The 20,987-nt window shown below is 32.8% G+C and overlaps 1 protein-coding gene across 1 annotated transcript in view; it reads left to right on the forward strand.

Moving 5' to 3' along the window:
• The window catches only part of CD2AP (CD2 associated protein), a 103,924-nt gene extending 84,755 nt beyond the window's left edge, over positions 1-19,169 (forward strand). Inside the window, exons 12-18 of the mRNA XM_024766207.1 lie at positions 10-175; positions 761-903; positions 7,482-7,594; positions 8,331-8,432; positions 9,517-9,686; positions 12,250-12,313; positions 16,205-19,169. Of these exons, the coding sequence (XP_024621975.1) occupies positions 10-175; positions 761-903; positions 7,482-7,594; positions 8,331-8,432; positions 9,517-9,686; positions 12,250-12,313; positions 16,205-16,246 (800 nt within the window). The 3' untranslated portion in view covers positions 16,247-19,169. The remainder of the gene's footprint in view (positions 1-9; positions 176-760; positions 904-7,481; positions 7,595-8,330; positions 8,433-9,516; positions 9,687-12,249; positions 12,314-16,204) is intronic.
• The last annotated feature ends 1,818 nt before the right edge of the window (positions 19,170-20,987 follow it).

Raw genomic sequence — 20,987 nt, forward strand, 5'->3', positions numbered from 1 at the left:
AATAATCAGATGAAAAGTCAGTGCTGGAACAGAAGCCTTCTAAACCAGCTGCTCCACAAGTCCCACCCAAGAAGCCTACTCCACCCGCCAAAGCCAATAATTTACTGCGATCTCCTGGAACAGTGTACCCAAAGCGACCTGAAAAACCGGTTCCTCCACCACCTCCTGTAGCCAAGTAAGTTTTATCTAATTTGAAGTTAGTTTATTGATTTACCTGCCTTTGACATAATTGGCCCTACTGCCTTTCTAAATGTCAAAGTAATTTTTAAAGTATTTGCTTTTCATATTTTTTTGTAGAGACTGTAATCTGTGTTAAATGTTAATCTTATATTCATGCTAGGTGAATATACTCATGTTAAGCTGTTTTACATTTCCTATTTTATTATGATTAGTCTTAGGGTAGAGGTTTATGTTTATGGAAATAATTTTATAGACAAGAAAGAAAATCAGTATTATGGTATAACATCTTTAGTGTCATTATTATTTTATTTTTAAATTATTTATTTATTTGGCTGTGCCAGGTCTTAGTTGCGGCATGTGGGATCTTTTAGTGGCGGCATGCAGGCTCTTAGTTGCGGCATGTGGGATCTAGCTCCCTGACCAGGGATCGAACCCGGGCCCCCTGCATTGGGAATGTGGAGTCTTAACCACTGGACCACCAGGGAAGTCCCTCTTTAGTGTCATTAAATCACAGTGTTAAAAGATGGTCATGCTTTACATACGAATGATTTTTGCATGTGTTTGATTTTTCTCATTTTAGGATTAATGGAGACGTTTCTACCATTTTATCAAAATTTGAAACTGAGCCAGTATCAAAACCAAAGCTAGATTCTGAACAGTTACCACTTAGACCAAAATCAGTAGACCTAGATACATTTACAGTTAGAAGCTCTAAAGAAACAGGTAAGTTAACATGTGGAAAGGTGGTGCATAAAAAGAAGTTGCAAATGTAGTTTTCAGAAACTATTTAAAATAAGAAAGTTGTGCATGTAATTTGTGTGTGGATAGATACAGTGGAAATTTATTAAAATTTTAAAAAATCTCTGAAGGTGAAATAGAAAAATGAAACTGAAAGAATATAAATGGGCAAGGTATTTATGGTTCACATAAACTTTCTCACTGGTCAGAGAACTGAGATGGATATTAAAAGATCAGTCATTTATCATTCTATCCCTTTATAATGGAATGACCATACCATCTAACTTAAGCAGATGTGAGTGACATAGACTTTCAGTGCCAACACTAGATTATATTTAAGAAGACTATTTTTATTTTCCCACTTAAATCTCAAGATACTTTTGTTTCCAATTCTGGAAAATAGGCTTTCTTATGACTCTCTCTCTCTGTATATATCTATCTCAGCAGGCTTTACTTCTTTAGCTAAATATTATTCCTTAAGTTTTAGGAGTGATTTTTCAGCCCATTAATCATCTTTGTCTCCTGGTTTTTTATACTTCTCAGTTGTAAAATGGAATACGTGAAACAGAAAAGTCTTTTTTTTGCTTCAGAGAAGTCTTGATACAAGGTCTCACTGTTAAAGGCATTGCACCATCATTACTTTGTGGTAATGCTTATTTTATAGCACTTTGCATTCGTTTTTAGTTTTTTAACATTTTAAAAGCATTTTCTCATATATATTCTTATTTTAACACTGACTCTAAGAGGTAGATGCCATTTTCCCCTATTTTGCATCTAAACAAAGTAAGCTAAAGACACAGCAAGTGTTCAAGATCATGTAAACAAGAAGAGAACTCTTTAAATCCCCTTTATATAAAGTTCTCTGTGATTTTCTTAAAAAAAAAATGTCTACGTACTTTTTAGCTTCAAGTTAACAGTTCTTTACATTTAAACTTGAAGGCCAGTTACACTAAGATTTTTTTTTGTCACTCTATTGTAAAATGTGCTACGTATTACCTTTCAAATTTTTTAGGTGATTTTTTCTTCGTTCTCTTTAGTTTGTCAGTACAAAAGCTCTAACCTAAGCATAGTCTCCTTCAGTTTTTTAATTGGAATGTCTTATAGATCTTTCATCATGTATTTGGAGCCTACCTGATCTGGATGAAGCCATAGTCATCAATAATTTCTGGAAATTGAGATGCTGATTGTATTTTAGAGACAGTCACTCAAATATATCCAGTATGTTTTTGGTGAAAATTGTTCTAATTTACTGTTAGTTAAATAAAAAACAAAAAAAAACTTAGTGTTTTTAAAAAATATCCTTTAATTTTTTTTAAATTGAGGTTGCTGGTAATAAATGTAATTCTATTAGTTCTTACTGTTTTCTGTTTGATTTAAAATGTAGCTAGAAATGTGTTTTCAAAAGTAATAGAGAAAAAAAATTTAAGCACACACCTTTAACTCTGGATATCAAAAATCCATAGGTATTATCTTTTGAATTTCCACAATTTTCTGCAGTCTTTATTTATCAGAAGTCTTAAATTTTGATGAGTCTCTTTGGTAATATTTAGAGCTTATTTTTTTTTCTCTGTATTTTTTGTTACTTTGTATCATTCTTCAACATTTGCTTTATTTAGTTTTCTCAAAGTCATGAAAATTACCAAAATAATCTAAGTCAGTTAAAACAAATTTTCACTTTTTTTCCCAAACTTTATCTATATAGGATTACCAGCAAGCTTTATTTCCTTTGGTACATTTCTAAATACCATGTAACAATGTCAGACTATTGGTGGTTGAAAAGTTCTTTTTCCTTTGTATTTTAGTCCCATTTCTTGTCTTATATCCATAGCTATTATTTATTCTTCATTAAAAATGTGAGGCTTTGTGGAACAGAGTTTGAAAATTTCTAACTTCTAGTTTGCTTTTTTGTTTAAATAAATAAGGAAGTAATTTAGAGGTGCCGAGACACATACACGATCAAAAAACTAACAGCTGACTTCCAAGTTTCAGTCTTTATATCTTCCACTATCACACTGCCTTTGGTGTACTGCACTTACACCCTATAAAGTTCAGAAAATATAAATTTTGGAAATTGAGTTCATATTAAGTAGCAAATATTTACTGAGCAGCTGTGTATTTGCAGTAGTGTTTTGGGCACAAATAGTTCGCTAAGATAAAAGGCATAGCTGCTGATAGCAAGTAGCTTATGTCTCCAACCTCAACTCAGACTATTCCTTATTTCCTTTTTTTAAAATTAGAATATCATGTCCTTAGTACTTGTAGTATAAAAGTGTTTTACCTCTTCTTTGAGTTGTTGGCACCTTATAAAAAAAACTGTGTTCTGTATTAGATACAGCCTCAAATTTGGCATTAGACTGAGGCATGTTTTAATTTACATATATGGCCCAGTTTGAAGTTTTAAATTTTTTAAATGACATATGAAACTAGCCCTTTAACGTAAGTTTCAGAAAGTTTAAAACATACATGAAAATCTCCTTAGAGTTTAATTATTTTGTAAAAGAATAATTTGAGGCAAAATGATATAGTAGAATTTGCTGTTAAAAAAATGTGAGTTTTAAATTATTAGCTAATTGGTCATTGGCATGTTTTGCTTATTTTCTCACTTAACTAACAATTGAATGATCCATCATATCTATGATACCTATTAGAAAACCTGACATGGAAGTTGTTATAAAATGTAATTTCCCTTCTTCCCCTCCTCTACTGTTAATCACTTCTTAACTCTGTTTCTGCTCTTATCTATTAAGGATGTAAATTCCTTTCGTTACTCTCTGATATGATTGTATACAAACCCATATATAAACATATATATTCATGTGTATAAATACAGTCTTTTTGTTCATAAGAAAAACATTCCTAGAATACTCAGTTTGTTTCATTTTTTTAAGATTTTTCATAAATATTCTCATATATGATACAAGATAGTACTATAAATTGCAGAGCTATCAGACCATGCTTTAATTTTTTTCTCTTTTTCCAACACTTCATCAAAAATTGGTTTAAGATAGTCTCATTGCTACTACAGGTTAATTGTAAAGTTCACATAGTCTAAGTATTTCTAAAATAGTAAATTTTCCAGGAAGTAAAATTGGTTTACAATTAGTTTTAAACTACAAGACAGAAAACTTAGTGGAAACATAGCTATTTCATTAAGAAAGCACAGTTGATGAAGTATTCTTAGAGTGTAGTATCTTATCCTTTCTCATTATCTTTTGTGATAAATTCTTCTTGGATTAAAGGAAATTTTTAGAGATACGTTATTTGATCTGAAAACCTTCATTGTTAAATAGGGCAACATTCTTTCTCTTCATTTCTATTTAATAATTGATCTATTTTGTTTGAATTAATTTCCTGATATTTATTCATTTATTTCTTCCAGAAAGAATTTATGGTGAGATTTTTTGAATACAGGGTTTACCTGTTGAGTGGTAGACACTATAAAAAGCGAGCCTGTATCTAAACTAGTATTAAAACAAAACAAAATACCATACCCCAAAAGGTAGAATTTACCTGGGAAATAAGAGCAGTAATTAAAATTTTTATTTTCTAATAATAATTTCCTTGATAATATCATTATAGAGAGTATCATTTAAGGCACTACTGTATTTTTATAGTGGGATATTTAAAAATAATATTTGGCATATTTTTTTTCCTATTATACCATACCAGAATTAAAATTGCCTCTTTTATTGTAACTACTATCATGTGCTGAGGACCAAAACTTTGAATGAAGGTGGTTTAATTTCAGTTATAACTATATCAATGAGTTGTTAATATGTTGATTTATTACTCTGACCTCTAATTTTAGTACTAAAACATTCTTTTAGAAGTTGTCTTGGTGTTCAGTGAGTAATTTAAAAAAGACTTCTTTCTAGTTTAATGTATATTGAAATTAATACTAATCATAATTTTTCCTTTTGAAAGACAAAAGAATAAATCTAAAATCTAATACACATCTTAATGTAAGTTTAGATAAACTGCAATGTCTGCTAAACATTAAAATGGTTCTATTCATTCTACAACTGTTCCTTTTTCCTGCTTTGTAAAATAATTTTTTTGGTTTAGTCTTTTTTCTAGACATTCCTATCCTTGACTTTTCTTTCCAGATTTTGTTTCCTAGCCTGTTTGCCATGTTTCCCTTCTTACGTGTCAGGAAATTATCCTACCTTTCTCCATTTTGGTAAGATGACAATTTATAAAAGAAATAAAAATAATATAGTCAATATGAGTAGGTGGTGCACATTGATTTTTCTTTGTAATTTTACTAAAGTGTACGTGTTTGTCTGTCTATTCTAACCCTTTTGGTTTTCCATTTTAAAATAAAATGAAATTCATATTGGAAATTTTTTCTTGATAGTTTAAAATATTCTTTTGATACAAGGTTATTTTAGTTGACAACCATAAAAGTCAGGTTTTTTCTCCCAAAATTTTATATTTACTTTGATATTTAAAAATTCCATGTCTTAGGCAATGTGTAGACATGTAAATGGCTGGCAGAGTGACAATGTGATGGCAAGAGTTAAGTGATTGTCATGCCTTTTATGCCGTGTGTAAAATATAAATCCACTGATACCACTCATAGGTAAATTTAAAAGCATTCAAGTATATCATGAGTCAGAAATGTGCACTATTTCATTTTACTAACCTAATGACTTAAGTGGAGGACCTGAGAGAGTTTTAGAATAGTAAAATTACTTGTCTTGGTGTTGTGGCCCAAAACTGGACATACAGAAGACATTTTTACATGAGCATGGTGTATAATTTTGTAAATCTTCCTTTTATTTACCCTTTTAATTTATCTTCATCTCTTCCTTTGTTTTTGTTTGTTTCTTTTTCTTTTTAAAAGTTGCTTAAATATGCATTTGAAAATAATCTCCACAGGCCAAAATGGACTGTACTTTTCAAGGTTTTTTTTGTAGGTTGTCAATACATATTTATCGATGTAAAAACAATTTTTAACCCTTCAAACTATAGCATATTTTTAACATCTTTTAAAATATTGTTTTCTTTGTTTATGAAATTAACAAATGAGATATTTAAATATATGTTTAAGCTCAAGGTCTTTCACATTATATAATGCTTTCTCCATTAAAGCCACTGTGTTTCTTATTGTGGTTTGTTGTATATTATAATTATTTATAGACAATTATTGAACAACTCAACACAAAAATTAATCCAAGCCCATTAGATTGCCTGTTGTGGTATATTAGCCTAGTGACTACATCCAAGATAGAACGTACAAAGTAATCCCAGAATGTGAAGATGGAAAAGAATTAACAGAGGTCAACAAATACTTAAAGTTGTTACAAAATGTATATTGCCAGTTAGTGGTAACCTCTTCCTGTTTTACCTTTGTGTCCTCCATCCCTTTAAAAAAAATTCTCTAAATAAATTACTTCGAATATGAAATTTGATGAGTAAGCTTTAAGGGCAGTAATGATAAGTATCTTTAGATTTCTTTTAAGAAAGAACAATTCTCTGAGTTTGGACATCTAAATATTTGACAGAAAGCATTATAAACTTCCAAGCAATGGCAACGTGAAGAATGATTCCATACCTGGAAGACAAGGCAAAAGATACCTGCTGCCATAATGAGTGACGGCATATTGACTGTGATTAATAATCTTAGTTTGGAACCTGGGCCAAAGGAAAATTATAATGATAGTGGAAGTGCCAGGAATTAACCTTAGGGTTCTTATTACCACTTATAGATATCTGGGCTTCAAAATTAAAGACCAGCTCCTTCAGCAAGGTTTTCTGGACCATCTAGAAAAAGGGAAGGTATTATATACTATTGTTTCAGAGATAGAAATTACCTAGATTTGTCCTTAAACTCAAGTTATTGGATCAAAGGTCAACCAGCCTTTGATGGTGGGGAAGCAAATGGATGATTTATGTAGCATTTTCCCTTGGTATTTAATTTGCCTTAGATTTATAACTATCGTCTGATTCCTACACATGATAATGTCTAAGCAGAGGTACAGTGAACTATAAACAGGTCGAGTCCCAGCTACAGTATACTATGCACATACATATATGAAGACACATTAAATTACACTTTCACTTTACATTAAGAAATGCAATTGGAAAGCAGCAGGGTCCCAGATAAAATTGAGTTTAAAAAATTCTAATATTAGGATATTACTCGAACTTTAAAACACATTTCATAAGTTAGTTTTTTGATATGTTGTAATTAATTTTGAGTTGAAGAAGTAGATCATGTTTTTTTTTATAAGCAAGAACTTAAGATGACTGCTTTTTCATACTACTACAACTTGTGGTACAGATTTATATCTTTCAGTAAGAACTTTTGTTGAGGTCTAAGTCTCTGTTAAAAACATGAACTTTATATTGTTAATATATAAAATGTATCAGGTAAAGAGGATGTTAGTTTTTGAGGGTGAGTGTTGTTTTCCAAATGCATATGAAAAGCACAGGTCAACTTGTGAGTCTTGGTGGTGTTCTTTTTAATTTTATAGTTTGTTAAAAATCAGAGACGTTCTTTTTTGCCTTTTAAAATGTGCAGTTATCTCTTAATAGATATGTTTACTTTTATTCTCCAGATCTTGTAAATTTTGATGATATAGCTTCATCAGAAAACTTGCTACATCTCACTGCAAATAGACCGAAGATGCCTGGAAGAAGATTGCCTGGCCGCTTCAATGGTGGACATTCTGTGAGTTACATTTAGTATTATAAAACACAGAGAATTTAGTAAATCCAGAGTCCTTCCGAAGATAAGAATGAGGGAGGATTTATAGCTCCACTGAAGTTTAAAAATCAGGAAGGTAACTATACTCAAGTGGCCAAGGGTTGTATTTAAGAGATATGGGGAAGAGACCTGTTCATTTCCACAGGACGTGGAATGGAAGGTTACAGAATCAGAAGCAGAGTTGTCCTAAGACCATAACCACAGAGCACAGTGTCGAGAGGGGACAGGGGACCTGTGCAATATACTTGTCCACAAGCAGTAATTAGAATTGAGTTGTACATATTCACTTCAAGAAAGAATGAGAACATTTTTTTTCCCCCTGAAATAGTCAGTGTTTTTTTGTAGTACTAATCCTGGTCTCTAAATGTGTAACTTCTTTTTATGCTCTCAGTATATTGCCTGGGATACTGGTAGTACTTCAGTGTTAATACATTAGCTCTTAAGTACTATTGTGCTTTTAAATTACCTAAGTAGGGAAAATTTTTGTTGCTAATAGGCAAGCTGTTTTTCCGCCCTCAAGATATGCAAGTGTGTTATTCAGCATGAAATTATGTAAAATCCTGTTAACAATAATGGAATATCTGGAACAGTATCTGCTGAAAACAGTGATAAAAGTTACTTACTTTATTATCTAGATGCTTACTGCCTTTTCTTTCTTTGGTGTTTTCTGTTTCTTGATTTAAAAAAAAAAATCATTCAGCCAACTCAAAGCCCAGAAAAAATCCTGAAGTTACCAAAAGAAGATGATAGTGCCAACCTAAAGCCATCTGAATTTAAGAAGGATTCATGCTACTCTCCAAAGGTAAGGTGCATTTTGGTCTAAGATTTGTATAATTTGTAGCGTTCTTTTTGAACATCAAAATTGTGGAATTTAACATGTCCTTCAGGAAGAATTATTTCTTCTGCCAGGAAATAAAATAATTCCTACTAAAACTAAATAAAATAATTACTATTAAACTTAAGTTACATTATTCTCTGTAGATCTTTTTTAGGAGAGTCACATTATTTTAAATGAGTAATACAAATGTTACATGTTTCATATTTTTTAAGGCATAGATCGATATACATTTGTTTCATTTCCCGTTAAACATGCACTCCTTAGGCAGAAGCCATCACTCTTTTACTCCTTATGTAACGTGGTGCTTGGCACCATAATAAGCACTGAATACACACTGGAAGGAATGGTAGAATACATGGATTCTTCCGTCTGTTACGTGGTGTTAAGAGTCTTTGCTAAGCCCTTGCCATTTTAATTTAAGATAGTATTACCACAACTGACACACATCTTATATTTGAGAAGATCATGCCTGTTCCTCAAATTCATTTCAAGGCATTTGACTGCTATTCATTTTATCAGATACACTTAATCTGAATTCTCTCAGCTGTTAGCAGTCTATTGAAATTTTACTTGCTGTTACCTAAGTGAAATGTTAAAAGAATGTCAGGCCATGGATCCATTTTAATGCCTCTTCTATGGACTTACTAAATCCTTCATAATTGCTTTTAATTGGAGCTCTCTGGATATTCTAAATAATAACTATTTAATATGAAGGATCAAAGCAGTACCTTAATAATGCTTTTATATTCTTGCTTCTAGATGTTCCACTAGGTAAACCATAAGATAAATCTAATGGATCTTCTTTTCTCTCTTTTTTTTTTTTAAATAAAGCCCGTGACATTTCTCACAAAAACCCTTAGTAATTACAAGTTTATTCTTTGGTCGTTTAGTGGTTTTTCCAGTTATGAACGTCAAACTGCTTTTTGGATTTTGAATTTTTTTATTTATCTTGGAAGTATTACTTTATCTCCTTGCAGTAAAAATCTTTTGAATTTATAATGTAATATTAAATGTAAATACAAATTTTCTGTTTATTATATGTTTTCAGCCGTCTGTTTACCTTTCAACACCTTCAAGTGCTTCTAAACCAAATACAGCTGCTTTTCTAACTCCATTAGAAATCAAAGCTAAGCTAGAAACAGAAAATTCTTTGGATGAACTTAAAGCTCAGATTGTTGAATTGCTGTGTGTTGTGGAAGCACTAAAAAAGGATCATGGGTAAGTGTAGCCCTTATTATCTTCTCTGAGCACTACTTAACACATGTGTAAAGAATTCTTTCAAATTATATCAAGTAAAGAAGTAATCTGCCAAGTTTCTAGTATGAGCAAGTTTGTTTTCAAAGAAATTTTTATTGATAGTGTCTCTCTAGGCAAAAAAGCTTGAATTAGAAAACATAATAATTAGAAACTCTATTAATTCTAGTTATTCTAATTAGGAATTGGAAAGCTTGGATAAGAAAACCCAGCCCAATTATGAAAAAGGCAAACCAGGTAAATCAGAAAGTAGTAGCTCGATTATAGAATTGGTTCTAGTAGCTTGATTATAGAAAAATGGCTAATAGGCACATGAAAAGATGTTCAACATCATTAGTCATTAGCACATGCAAATCAAAACCACAATGAAATACTACTTCGCACCCACTAGGATGGCTATAATAAAAAATACGAACAATACAAGTGTTGGCAAGGATGTGAGAAATTGGAACCCTCGTGCCTTGCTGGTGGGCATGTAAAATGGTACAGCTACTCTGGAAAACAGTCTGGCAGTTACTCCAAAAGTTAAATCTTATGTTCTCATATGACCCAGCAATTCCTCGCCAAGGTACAAGAGAATTGAAAACAAGTGTTCAAACAAAAACTTGTACATAGATGTTTATAGTATTATTCATAATAGCCAAAAAGTTCAAACAACCCAACTGTCCATCAACTGATGAATAGATAAACAAGATGTGGTACATCCATACAATAGAATGTTATTCAGCCGTAAAAAGAAATGAAATACTAATACATGTTATATCATAGATGAACCTTAAACACATAATTTGAGGCTAGAAATGTCAAACATGGGTTAATTGGTCTTAAAAGTATTAGGAAAAGCCATTTTATTTTGGATCTGTGGTGTATCTATATATACATTTGGTTTTCTTCTCAGAGGACTTTGATCACTGTTTCTGCTGGGGTTGAGTTGGATATTTATAAAACAAATGGGTTGGGATAGGTGATTTGTAAGGCCTTTCTCTTAACTCTGAAAGTTTTTGATAATGGTATATGGTGAGGCATGCCTAAGTAAAAGTTAGGGACTTTTTAGAGCTAAAATAAATTTAAAAGATCACCTGCTATAGTCCCCTCCCTTCTTTTAGATGAAGAAATAAAGGTTTAGAGAGGTAAAGCTAATTATGTAAGATCACACAGCTCTTAAGTGGTAGAGCTAGAACTCAAACTTGGATCTTCTATTGATTTAGAGATCTTTTCTTATAAACGTTATTATGTGAATTTTAAAATGTGTTAACATTTTAAACATACTTCCGCAAAAGCCCAGTAGGTAAAATAGATCAAAGATCAGCTAATCTAACTAAACTGAGGGTGAGGGTTCAGGTGCTCCTCCCCTACTCCAGCTTCTTCTCTGGCCTCTAAGAGTATCTCATGGAATATGGAATCTGGTATAATACTCATCGCCAGAGACCGTGTTACCACTGATTTTGAATTCACTGTTTCTCCTCCAATTCTTTGTTGACATTGGATTATTTATTTAAGAAAATATTGAGATTAACAACATGATGTATTTGTAGTTCGCAGAGCACTTCTACAAACATCTCTTAGATAGAAACATAAAGTTATCTTGAATGCCTACTTAAAAAACATACATTGTGCACATTTATATCATATAGAGAGAGGAAATTTGATACATGATATTTCTTGAATTCTTCAGTTTACCTTGGTTTAGGTTTGGCAGATTTATCCACAGTTTCTGCAGTAAGCACATTATAAACTATAAGTTCATTTATCTAGTAAATATTTATTGAGCATCTCTCAGGTACCAGTTAGAGAACAATCTGATTTGTTAATTTTGACATTTTGCATTTTTGATACCAAGTATGCTATAATGAAAGAATAAATCCACATACAAATTGCCCATAGGTGCTCTTAAATAAGCTGTAGAATGAATAAAGATATTAATGACTTACATATATTATTTATCAGATATTTTAGAATTCTTTCCAAAGAGTATTTTAAAAGTCTTGAGTTCCTCTTGGAAAATGAAATGGAGGGGAAAATGACTATATAAAAATATACAAGGGAACCTAGAAAAATGAAAACATGAGTTACAGAAGAGGGATTGTTGGCTGCAGTTTTTTGTTTATTGGTTTGGATTTTAATGTAATAGTTAATTAAAAAAACAGAGAAAGATATGTAAAGTCCAGGTTATTGTATTAAAAATTATAATTTGCCTTGCATTGTGACATATTTTCACATTCATTTTCCCAAATTATTTGGGCTGTGTGTCCTGCCTTGGAAATGGATGATAACTGAATATGGAAAATTACCTGTATTCACTTAAAAATTTCTTTATCTCAGGTTTGCCATGATTTTGCCATGTTTTTTAACTGTTGTATTGAATCATTTCAACTAGAGAATTTGAATTTTTTCTCAGTCAATATGGCTATTTCCTTTCAAAGTTTTCCCTATGTTCTGGGATATCAGGCAACAGATTCTATTAACCTTAGTCAAATATATATTGTTTAATCAAAAGACTTAACAATAATAAATACTTTGTTTTTAGGAAAGAACTGGAAAAACTACGAAAAGATTTGGAAGAAGAGAAGGCAATGAGAAGTAATCTAGAGGTAATTCATTTCTTCCAGCACTGAGATTGTAGTCAGCATAAACTAGACATGTTTTTTCCAACCCAACTGGGTGATTGGTTCCGCCACAAATTATGCTATCCTGCTTTAGGTGGACACTCCCTACAGCTTTGTCGCCATTTAATTAATCTCTTGTTGACTCCCTGCCACATTCCATTCATTCATTCGGCAAATGTTTTTTGAGCACTCACTCTCATAGACACGGGGCACAAGGTATATACACTCATGAATAAAGCAAACATGGTTCTTGCCTCTTAAAAGTGTCTAGTTTTAGATCTTTTGCACTCAACACTCCTTCTTTCTTGAGCTATAGTTCTCTTTTCTTCACAGTTCAACTTTTTTTCTTTTTTTTTGCCTGGGGGCAGGGGTGGTGATGGTACTGGGATGGCTATAGATTTGCTGGCTTTAATTTCTCACTGAATTGAGTTTACTTTGTAGCTAATGTCATCGTCTTCACTCTCTGCTGTTGACTGACAGTTTCAGAGTGAGGAAGCTAGGGTTTAGAATGATTAAGTCAGCAGTGGAGCTACCATTTTTAATAAAAGCAGCCAGACTCCAGAACCTTTGCTCTTAGGGATTAAGTTACACCATTTGAACGAAGAAGTCACTTAACCTCGTTTAGCTTTAGTTGTTGAGATAATATGTGTGAAGGTATTTGGCAGATTATCTAAACTCCATTTTTATTCTTATACCTGACACATAACCTTTATTGGCACTCTCCTTTCTTTCTCTGAAAATACTCAATTTTCCCCTTGATTCAAAAAATAAAAAGCCCCCTTTTAGGTCTAGCTGCCCTCTTGATCTGTATTCTCTTTTCATTTGCAGTTCATTTGTTGCAAAAAAGAAAACAAAACAAAACAAACAAAAAACAAGAAAAGCATACATTTACAGTCACTAATTCTTCACTTTTAGTTCAGTCCTTAACCCCTTGCATTTTGGGTTTACTGATGGCAACTCCTATGTCTCTTTGGTTTCTGCAGCACTTCACGTTTTTACCATCGCCACCTTTTCAAAGTATGTCTTGGTTTACGTGACCCTGCATTCTTCTGTCTGACTTCTCCATCTCTTCTCACCTAAGTGAGGTGTTCCTTCAGTGTTGTGCTTAGGCCTCTTCTCTGTGCATCCACTCTTTGCTCACCTGTGTCCAGGAGTATCATAATTAGCTCTGGTGCATTTGCCATTGAAATCTAGTTCTTTTCCCAGCTTCTGTCCTGAGTTTCCAGCTATTAGACTCCCTGGATGTTCCACTGTGAACTTAGACTTAGCATGTCCCCTGTCACACATAGCACCTTTTCAGATTCTGATTTTCTGTCTGTGTTGAAAGTTTGTTTCGCTTCTGGTCATGCAGATGTGGGACTTCTGTCTCTTCTAATTCCACTAACTTGTAGGCCTACTGGCTGTACTCCCTAACCTTTTTCTCTTTATTCTCACTGTTTCTGTCCTTTTCTTATGCTCTTATCTTCTGTTTAGCTTGTTTGTTTCTCTCATTCGTATCTTGTCTTCCCTTGCTCAGTACTTTCGAAAACTTTCTATTACTTGCTGAATGAAGTTCAAACTTCTTGACTTGGCAAATGAGGTCTCTTATGTCCTGGTCCTAGTTTATCTTTCTTTCCTCACTTGCTAATCCTCAATTGTCCCTTACAGTTAATTTGTCTGAATTTTTACTCTTACTGTATTTTCATGGATTTTCCTTTTGTCTCACTTATCATGCCCAAGTTCTGTAGATTCTCAAGGCCCTGCTCCATCACATTCACTGAGTTGGCCACCAGTCTTCTGATTAATTCAAATTCATGTTGTTTAGTTTTGTAAGAGATGAATAAGTAATAATTTTCTGTCATATCACTATTCACATTATGTACTTATTTTGCCCATCTTCTATACTGTTGGAGGTGGGATCTTTTTCTGTTTCATCTTTGCCCATAGCTCCTAGCACAGTGCTATATATATATTAGATTGCTAACAAATTTTTGTCAAACTAATAAATGTTAGAAGATAGATATTAAAAATATATTTTCTAAATATATGTTAAATTCCCAGTGTGCAACATGGTAGAAATTGAAAAATTAAAAACAAATGTTTCTTGACTTTCATTCCTTATATTTATACATAACACATTCATATATGAAAATAAAGTAATAAGGTTAGCAAGAGGAACTAATACAATACTAAATTTGTATGTATGACTTAATTTGTCATAAAAATCATGGAAAGAGTCAAATGAATTATTTGTTTCTTTTTTGAAGAATTTCATTTGATTATATTTTCCCAGCAAGACCAGCTGTTACTTAGCCTCTCACTGACCTGTATTATAAATTTTTTTTTTGGTGGGAAATGTTCGATACTTAATACACTTAATAAGGCATTAGAGTCTTAGGATCATATGTTTAAAAGAGAAATTATATTTCCCCCCAAATTAAAAGTAATACTTTGAACTACTATAACATTAACATTATATAGTATTATATTATACTGAGGAGTGGTACAGAGGACTAATGATGAACAATGAACATAAACATGCTAGAAGAGAAACTCCAGCAATGCAAGTATTTGCCAAATGTATGTGGCCAGCAGCAGTCTGTGAGGAGTATTACTGACTGCGTGCAGGGTTATTCTCCACCCTGACCTTCATCCCGCCCGCACTCCCTCTTCTACCAATTTTTTTTTCTTTCTGTTCTCTGTGCATCCTTGCGCACTAAAATTCATGCAGTGGTTAATGTATTTGGAATAGAGATGATAATAGCACATCACGCTGAAGATTGAAGGTATTTTGTCTCAATCCAATGCTACTAACATGTTTGGCTAATAATCATATTAGTCAAAGAATAATATTAGGAAAGATCCTGGAATTAGCAAACCATTCTTGAATGGTTAGGATCCCTTAGGAGATTGTGAGCTTATTGAAATTATACTTTTTGACTGTAGCAAAATGCTCATCATTTAGTAGTGATCTATTTGTCAGAAGTTAGCCATAACACGTATTATTTGTATGCATTGTTGGGGAGAGGGATGATGCTATCAGGAGAAGGTAAAGCCTAAATGTTTCTACATGTAATTCAAGGTCAGAGATGATCAAAATACCATATAATTGGGAAGAGAGTACAAAAACTGTGGCCTTTAAAGCCTTAGACCTTACCAGTACAAGTTCGGCATGGAACCACTAGCATGGTGTTTAATCTCTTTGATCCTCAACTTAGTTATTTGTAATATGTCAAAGTTAAATAACTCTGTAGTTATTGTGAAAATTTAATGAATTTTTCTAATTTTCTTCTAACGTTTCTTAAATTGTGAACTTCTGTTAAGTGAAGAATGTCTTCTACCTAACAGTGGAACTATTTTTCACACATTGACTGCATTTTATATATATTCCTGGGCTTTAAAGGCAATTTAATCTAGAACATACTGTTTACAGTTGAGAAAGTTGAGACCAAGTGAGGTTAAGTGGCTTACTGATATCACCTAAGCAGTAAGTGAAAAACATAGAACTAAACTGGTCCTTTTAAAAAAAAACAACATTCTGTGTTGCCCCGTTTGTTTAATTATAGGTACGGGTACATTTCTTATTTTGGTTTCAAGGATACTCTTGTTTTTTGTAGGGCTGATTTTCTCACAGATCTTTCAAATGCTCACGTTATTTAATATTGTTCTGGGTGAAACAACTGTAGCTGCTTTTTTGTTGTTGTCACCTGTCATTTAGGAACTTGCATTGTGACATTTTCATCTGTTGAACTTTTAAAATATTTATTACACCATTGGAAATTGGATTTTAGAATGGAAATCAAAATCTGGAGGCTTGAAATTATGATCAGATCTTCATGACATAGGATAAAATAAATAAACTTCTAAAGTAAAGATATTTTATCTGTTGCCATTTAGGTGGAAATAGAGAAGCTGAAAATAGCAATCATGTCTTCTTGAAGTGACGTGCACCCAGTGTTCTCAGTGTTCCAGGGATTCAGAAGCAACACTATGAACTTCAACTGACTTGTTACTTAAAAATAACAAATGCTGATGTCGTGATAAAGAAATATGCGTATATGAACTATTATATCTATAGAAAAATGTAGGGGGAGGGTGAATTTTTTTTTATATATTTTGTTTTGCCAATATGAAAAAAAAGAGGCCTTATTTCTTATGTGCTGGGATTGCAAACTCTTTTGTTTAGTTTGCTTGAAGATACTACTGAATCTGTATAAAAAGGAAAGAAAATTCACAATAGTTTTTTTTAATTGAAACTTGTAGTATTATTTTTAAAGAGATCTATACTATAAATATGGTGATATCTTTACGAATAATCTGTAAAATATACCATTTGAGAGGGACAGTTTAGCTTTATAGTAACTATAGTCACTACTTTTCCCATAAAACATAAGGGATATAAACTTTGTATATATATATTTTTTATGTTTAGCTTCTTACCCAGGATTACACTGATGTGCCTGTTTGTTTGCAGTTTGTGATACTCTGGGTGATGAAATAGGAGTTTCCTAGCTACAAACCAGATTACTCACCCGTGCATATAGTAATAACTGTAATGAACTAATCAAAATAATTTCTTCAACTTTTGGAATATTTTTTTATTGCTTGCACTATAGGATTCATAAAGGAATTTAGTTAAAATGTATTGGATTGTTAAATGTATTGGGGAAAATATGAGCTATATTTTAAATTCATTAGGTCTAAGGAACTAAAAATGTCAATTTAACCCTTAACTTGTTGTGCCTAGAAACTACAGCACATATAATATGCAAACACCAGCCTTATTGCTGTACTTTTCTGTTTATTTTACAGGCTCAAATATTACTCATTTCATAATCTTGTGATTTAATTCTTCATGCCCCTCCATTTGATTTTTAATAATGGTAATGTTAGAAAAACAAAACTCCAGAACTTTCAGAACTTCAGTATGCAGTTTCATACTTTGACAAGTTATCATTATGTAAATACTCAGGTTTTACATTGTGTAATTTACCTACTAGACTAAACTAACTGGTGGAGATATTTGGGGCTGTCATTTAGGTAACCAGCTTTATAAAGAGTGTTTAGTAGGTCACAAAACGTAACATCACAGCTTATTTAAAACCAAATAGTTGGCCATATTCAAAATGCATTTTCACAAAGTGGGTGAATAGCAGTTTCGTCACGGCCGCTTATGAACAATTGAACTTTTTAAAATGTTATCTACAGATAATATGTCTCAAAATATGTGGGTTTATATTGAAAGTAGAAAATTTGATCTTTTTTTGAAAAAAAAATTAGATTTTAAGCTTTATTATAGCAAATGGCTTTCAGATTTTGAGTGCCACCTATCATGCTTCTATTTGTGTTCTTTAAACCCCCAAACCAATATTTTTCCTTTAAATTTTAGTTTTAAAATACTGAAATCTTGTGTTAATGAAATTTTGTCATATTGTTTCAAATAAAAGTGAAATAGAAAATAATAGAAACTCCAACACATAAGTACTTAATGGTAAATTCACAACTTAAATTAGTGCTTTTGGGGAAATCTGTGCATTAAGTATGTACATTCTAACTTCTTAAAGTCCTTGGGCTCTTCTGATGAGGTCACTGCTGAACCAAATTGTTTATTCCGGTTCTACTGTTTTTAAATGACTTGTCAAATGAATGATTTCTTTCTTCTTAAATAAATTAGGTCTTATTTTAACATGAAAGTCTTCAGGTAGAAATAAAAACAATGTACCCTGGAAATCACCCTCCAGCTTTATGACTGGAAGATCTGATTAAGTGCTCCCTCCTCACCCTAATAACAGGGTAGGGGAGTTACCAGCAGATTTCAGGCTGTTCTTAAAGTTTTTGTTGGTCATTTTCTCACCAGTGCATAAAATCAAGATGGTCATGAGTACTGAGAGACATTTAAAGTGTTTGCTTGTATACTCCTCAGTCAGAATTGAAAAGTAATTCAAGTACTGTGTCTCTATTTTCTTGCCCTTGACCAAATAGTAAAGAAAACCAAAATCAAAGGGAAAAATGATGACTTTAGCAATTTACCAGTATTTGCTCTTGATATAGGAATTTTATTAATTCCTGTTTATAAAGTTCATATCATAAAATGCTATGTAATTATATAGCTTTTACTTGGGGGTAAATCTTTTTTTTTTTTTTTTTAGTGAATGAGTATAAATTACAGAGTAGAGGTGAACAGCATGGCATCTGTCATTGCCAAATTGGTAGTGAATGTTTGCTATTCTTTGAAAAACATAATATTACTAATTTTCCTAATTATATTTCAATATTAGGAGTACTGTGTGTGTGTGCGTGCGACCACCAAGCTTTGGTCATACTATAAAGCTGTTACCTCCTTACAAAATCTAAGTCTGAAGATAGGAAGAGAGAATGGGCCTGGTGTAACAGAGGATTCTCTTTTTATGCTTCTTACTGTGATGACAGAAAAAAATAAACCCAAGTGCTCTCTAGATGTGTTGGTAAACATTTTATGCTTGCATTTAAACTTGAAATGTACGAAAAGAATGAGACAATCAGTTCAAATCAGAAATGAGAAGTGTTAAAATTTAATGGCCTTGTTTTGCTGTAGCAATAAAATGACCAAGTGCAATGACTTGATTTAATAAAATCATCTTTTAAAAGTTGCTGCTATGAATATTTTTAGCCATAAAATTTTATCCTTGTTGTAGCCTGACTTGCCTTCAGTAACTGTTCTGTAATGCAGTTGGTGTTGTGGTATTCTAACATTCCAAAAAAAGAATAATATATATTTATGGAGAAACTCAAAACAGTATACTTCACTGACTTGTTTACAGGTGCTGTAAAGCATGCTTCTCCCTCAAAAAGAAAATAAAGAATAGTATTGCCAGTTGTGTCAGTCTTTATTGGTTATTTTTCATTAACTTCAGCATATGCTGATTGCAGAGTATGATGAAAATTATTTTATATTACTTTGAGTTTTCCAAATAAAAGAAACAATGTAAATAGTAAAATAAAAGCATTCGAAGTTCTAGACCTATGTGACATTTACTGAACCTTTGTGAGTCTTTTCTTTCTACCTGGAACTGTGAGATGATAATTCCCACCTCACAGGATTATTGGGAGAATTTGAAATGATTTATATAAAGTACCTTATCTTGCCATAGAGTCGATTTTTTTTTTAATGGAAGCTGCTGATTTACTTTTCTCAAAAGCACCCTGTGGTGATGGATATGATGTAAATTAGGCACGTGAGATTAAGAGAAAAGGCATAGTATGTCCTCTCCCCTTGGTTTTGAATACAGCATCCCTTTCTTTGGAGGAGATACTGCTTTCATTTGTATGATATTCGAAATGGAGCTGAGAGTACTTTGTGCAAATTGAATTATTGACTCAGAGACTGAGATTTTAAACATTTGAAACAAAGAGCTAGTCTCAGCATGGGAGCTCTCCACAGTTACATTTTTCTGTCATCTGGAAAAAGCTGATTTGGAAGAACTAAATAGAGTATAAAGATATGGACACAGAATTCAGAAGGATTTTAAGACTGATGACAGTCATTCCTGAAGCCCCACTACCCACCCATTGCTTGGTTCCTTAAGCATAAACTTGCACATAAACTTTTTGGTTTCTGAACTTGCGACTGGATGTCGTGGTAAATATAATACAAAAAACAAGATACAGTCATCCCCCCTTATCCACGGCAGGTACATTCCAAGACCCCCAGAGGATGCCCGGAACCGCAGACAGTACTGAACCTCACATAATACTATGTTTTCTCCTATACATACCTGTGATAAAGTTTATAAATAAGACACAGATTAACAACTAATAACAAAATAGAACAATTATAACAAATACTCTAGTAAAAGTTATGTGAATGTGGTTTCTCTCTAAGTATCTTACAAATATAATGCTTTCTCCATCCTAACTAAGCACTTGCCACACACCGTGGCCCTAACTTTTGCAGCTTGAGGTGCGACAGCGCAACTAGCCCAAATTTGTTTTCTTCCCAATTTCGTGGACAGAAGATTCTTGCCATAGGTCTTAGCAACCTCAGCATGTGATTTTTTTTCTTATTGTCGAGAGCTTTCACTTTTTCACTTAAAGGAAGCACTGTTTGTCATACCTGAATTGCCAACATCACTACTCTTGTGCTCTGGGACCATTATTAAGTAAAACAAGGGTTACTTAACACAAGCACTGTGATTCTGCTAGTCTCCTAAGTGGCTAATGGGCGGGACACGCTGGACAAAGGGGTGATTCACATCCAGAGCTGGACGGCGTGGGATCATGCTACTCCAAGCGGCGTGCACTTTAAAGGTTATGAGTTGTTTATTTCTGGAACATTTCGTTTCATACTTTTGGACTGCAATTGACTGCACGTAACTGGAACTGCAGAAAGCAAGACCGCGCATAAGGGGGCACCACTGTAGAGTCTGGAAGACATCAAGGCCCATGTACTCTTGCTGAGCACATACATGACTCCACGCTTTCTAGAAATCGGGAAGATTTGAATCATGGAAAGGAATAAGACAGCACTATGGAAAATAAGTGTGGCAAGTCGTTTAAGTTAAAAAAAATGTAGTTTGAAAATTTCTACTTGCTTTTTATTGGCTTTTACAAACACTGGGCATAAATTAAGCCTTGCAGGCAAATGATGGTAAAGTTTTGGATTGTAGAGTTTTAGTGTTTGAGGGACTTTAGAGATTGTCTA

Source organism: Neophocaena asiaeorientalis, unplaced genomic scaffold, assembly GCF_003031525.2.
Source record: "Neophocaena asiaeorientalis asiaeorientalis breed wild unplaced genomic scaffold, Neophocaena_asiaeorientalis_V1.1 scaffold46, whole genome shotgun sequence".
Lineage (NCBI taxonomy): Eukaryota > Metazoa > Chordata > Mammalia > Artiodactyla > Phocoenidae > Neophocaena > Neophocaena asiaeorientalis.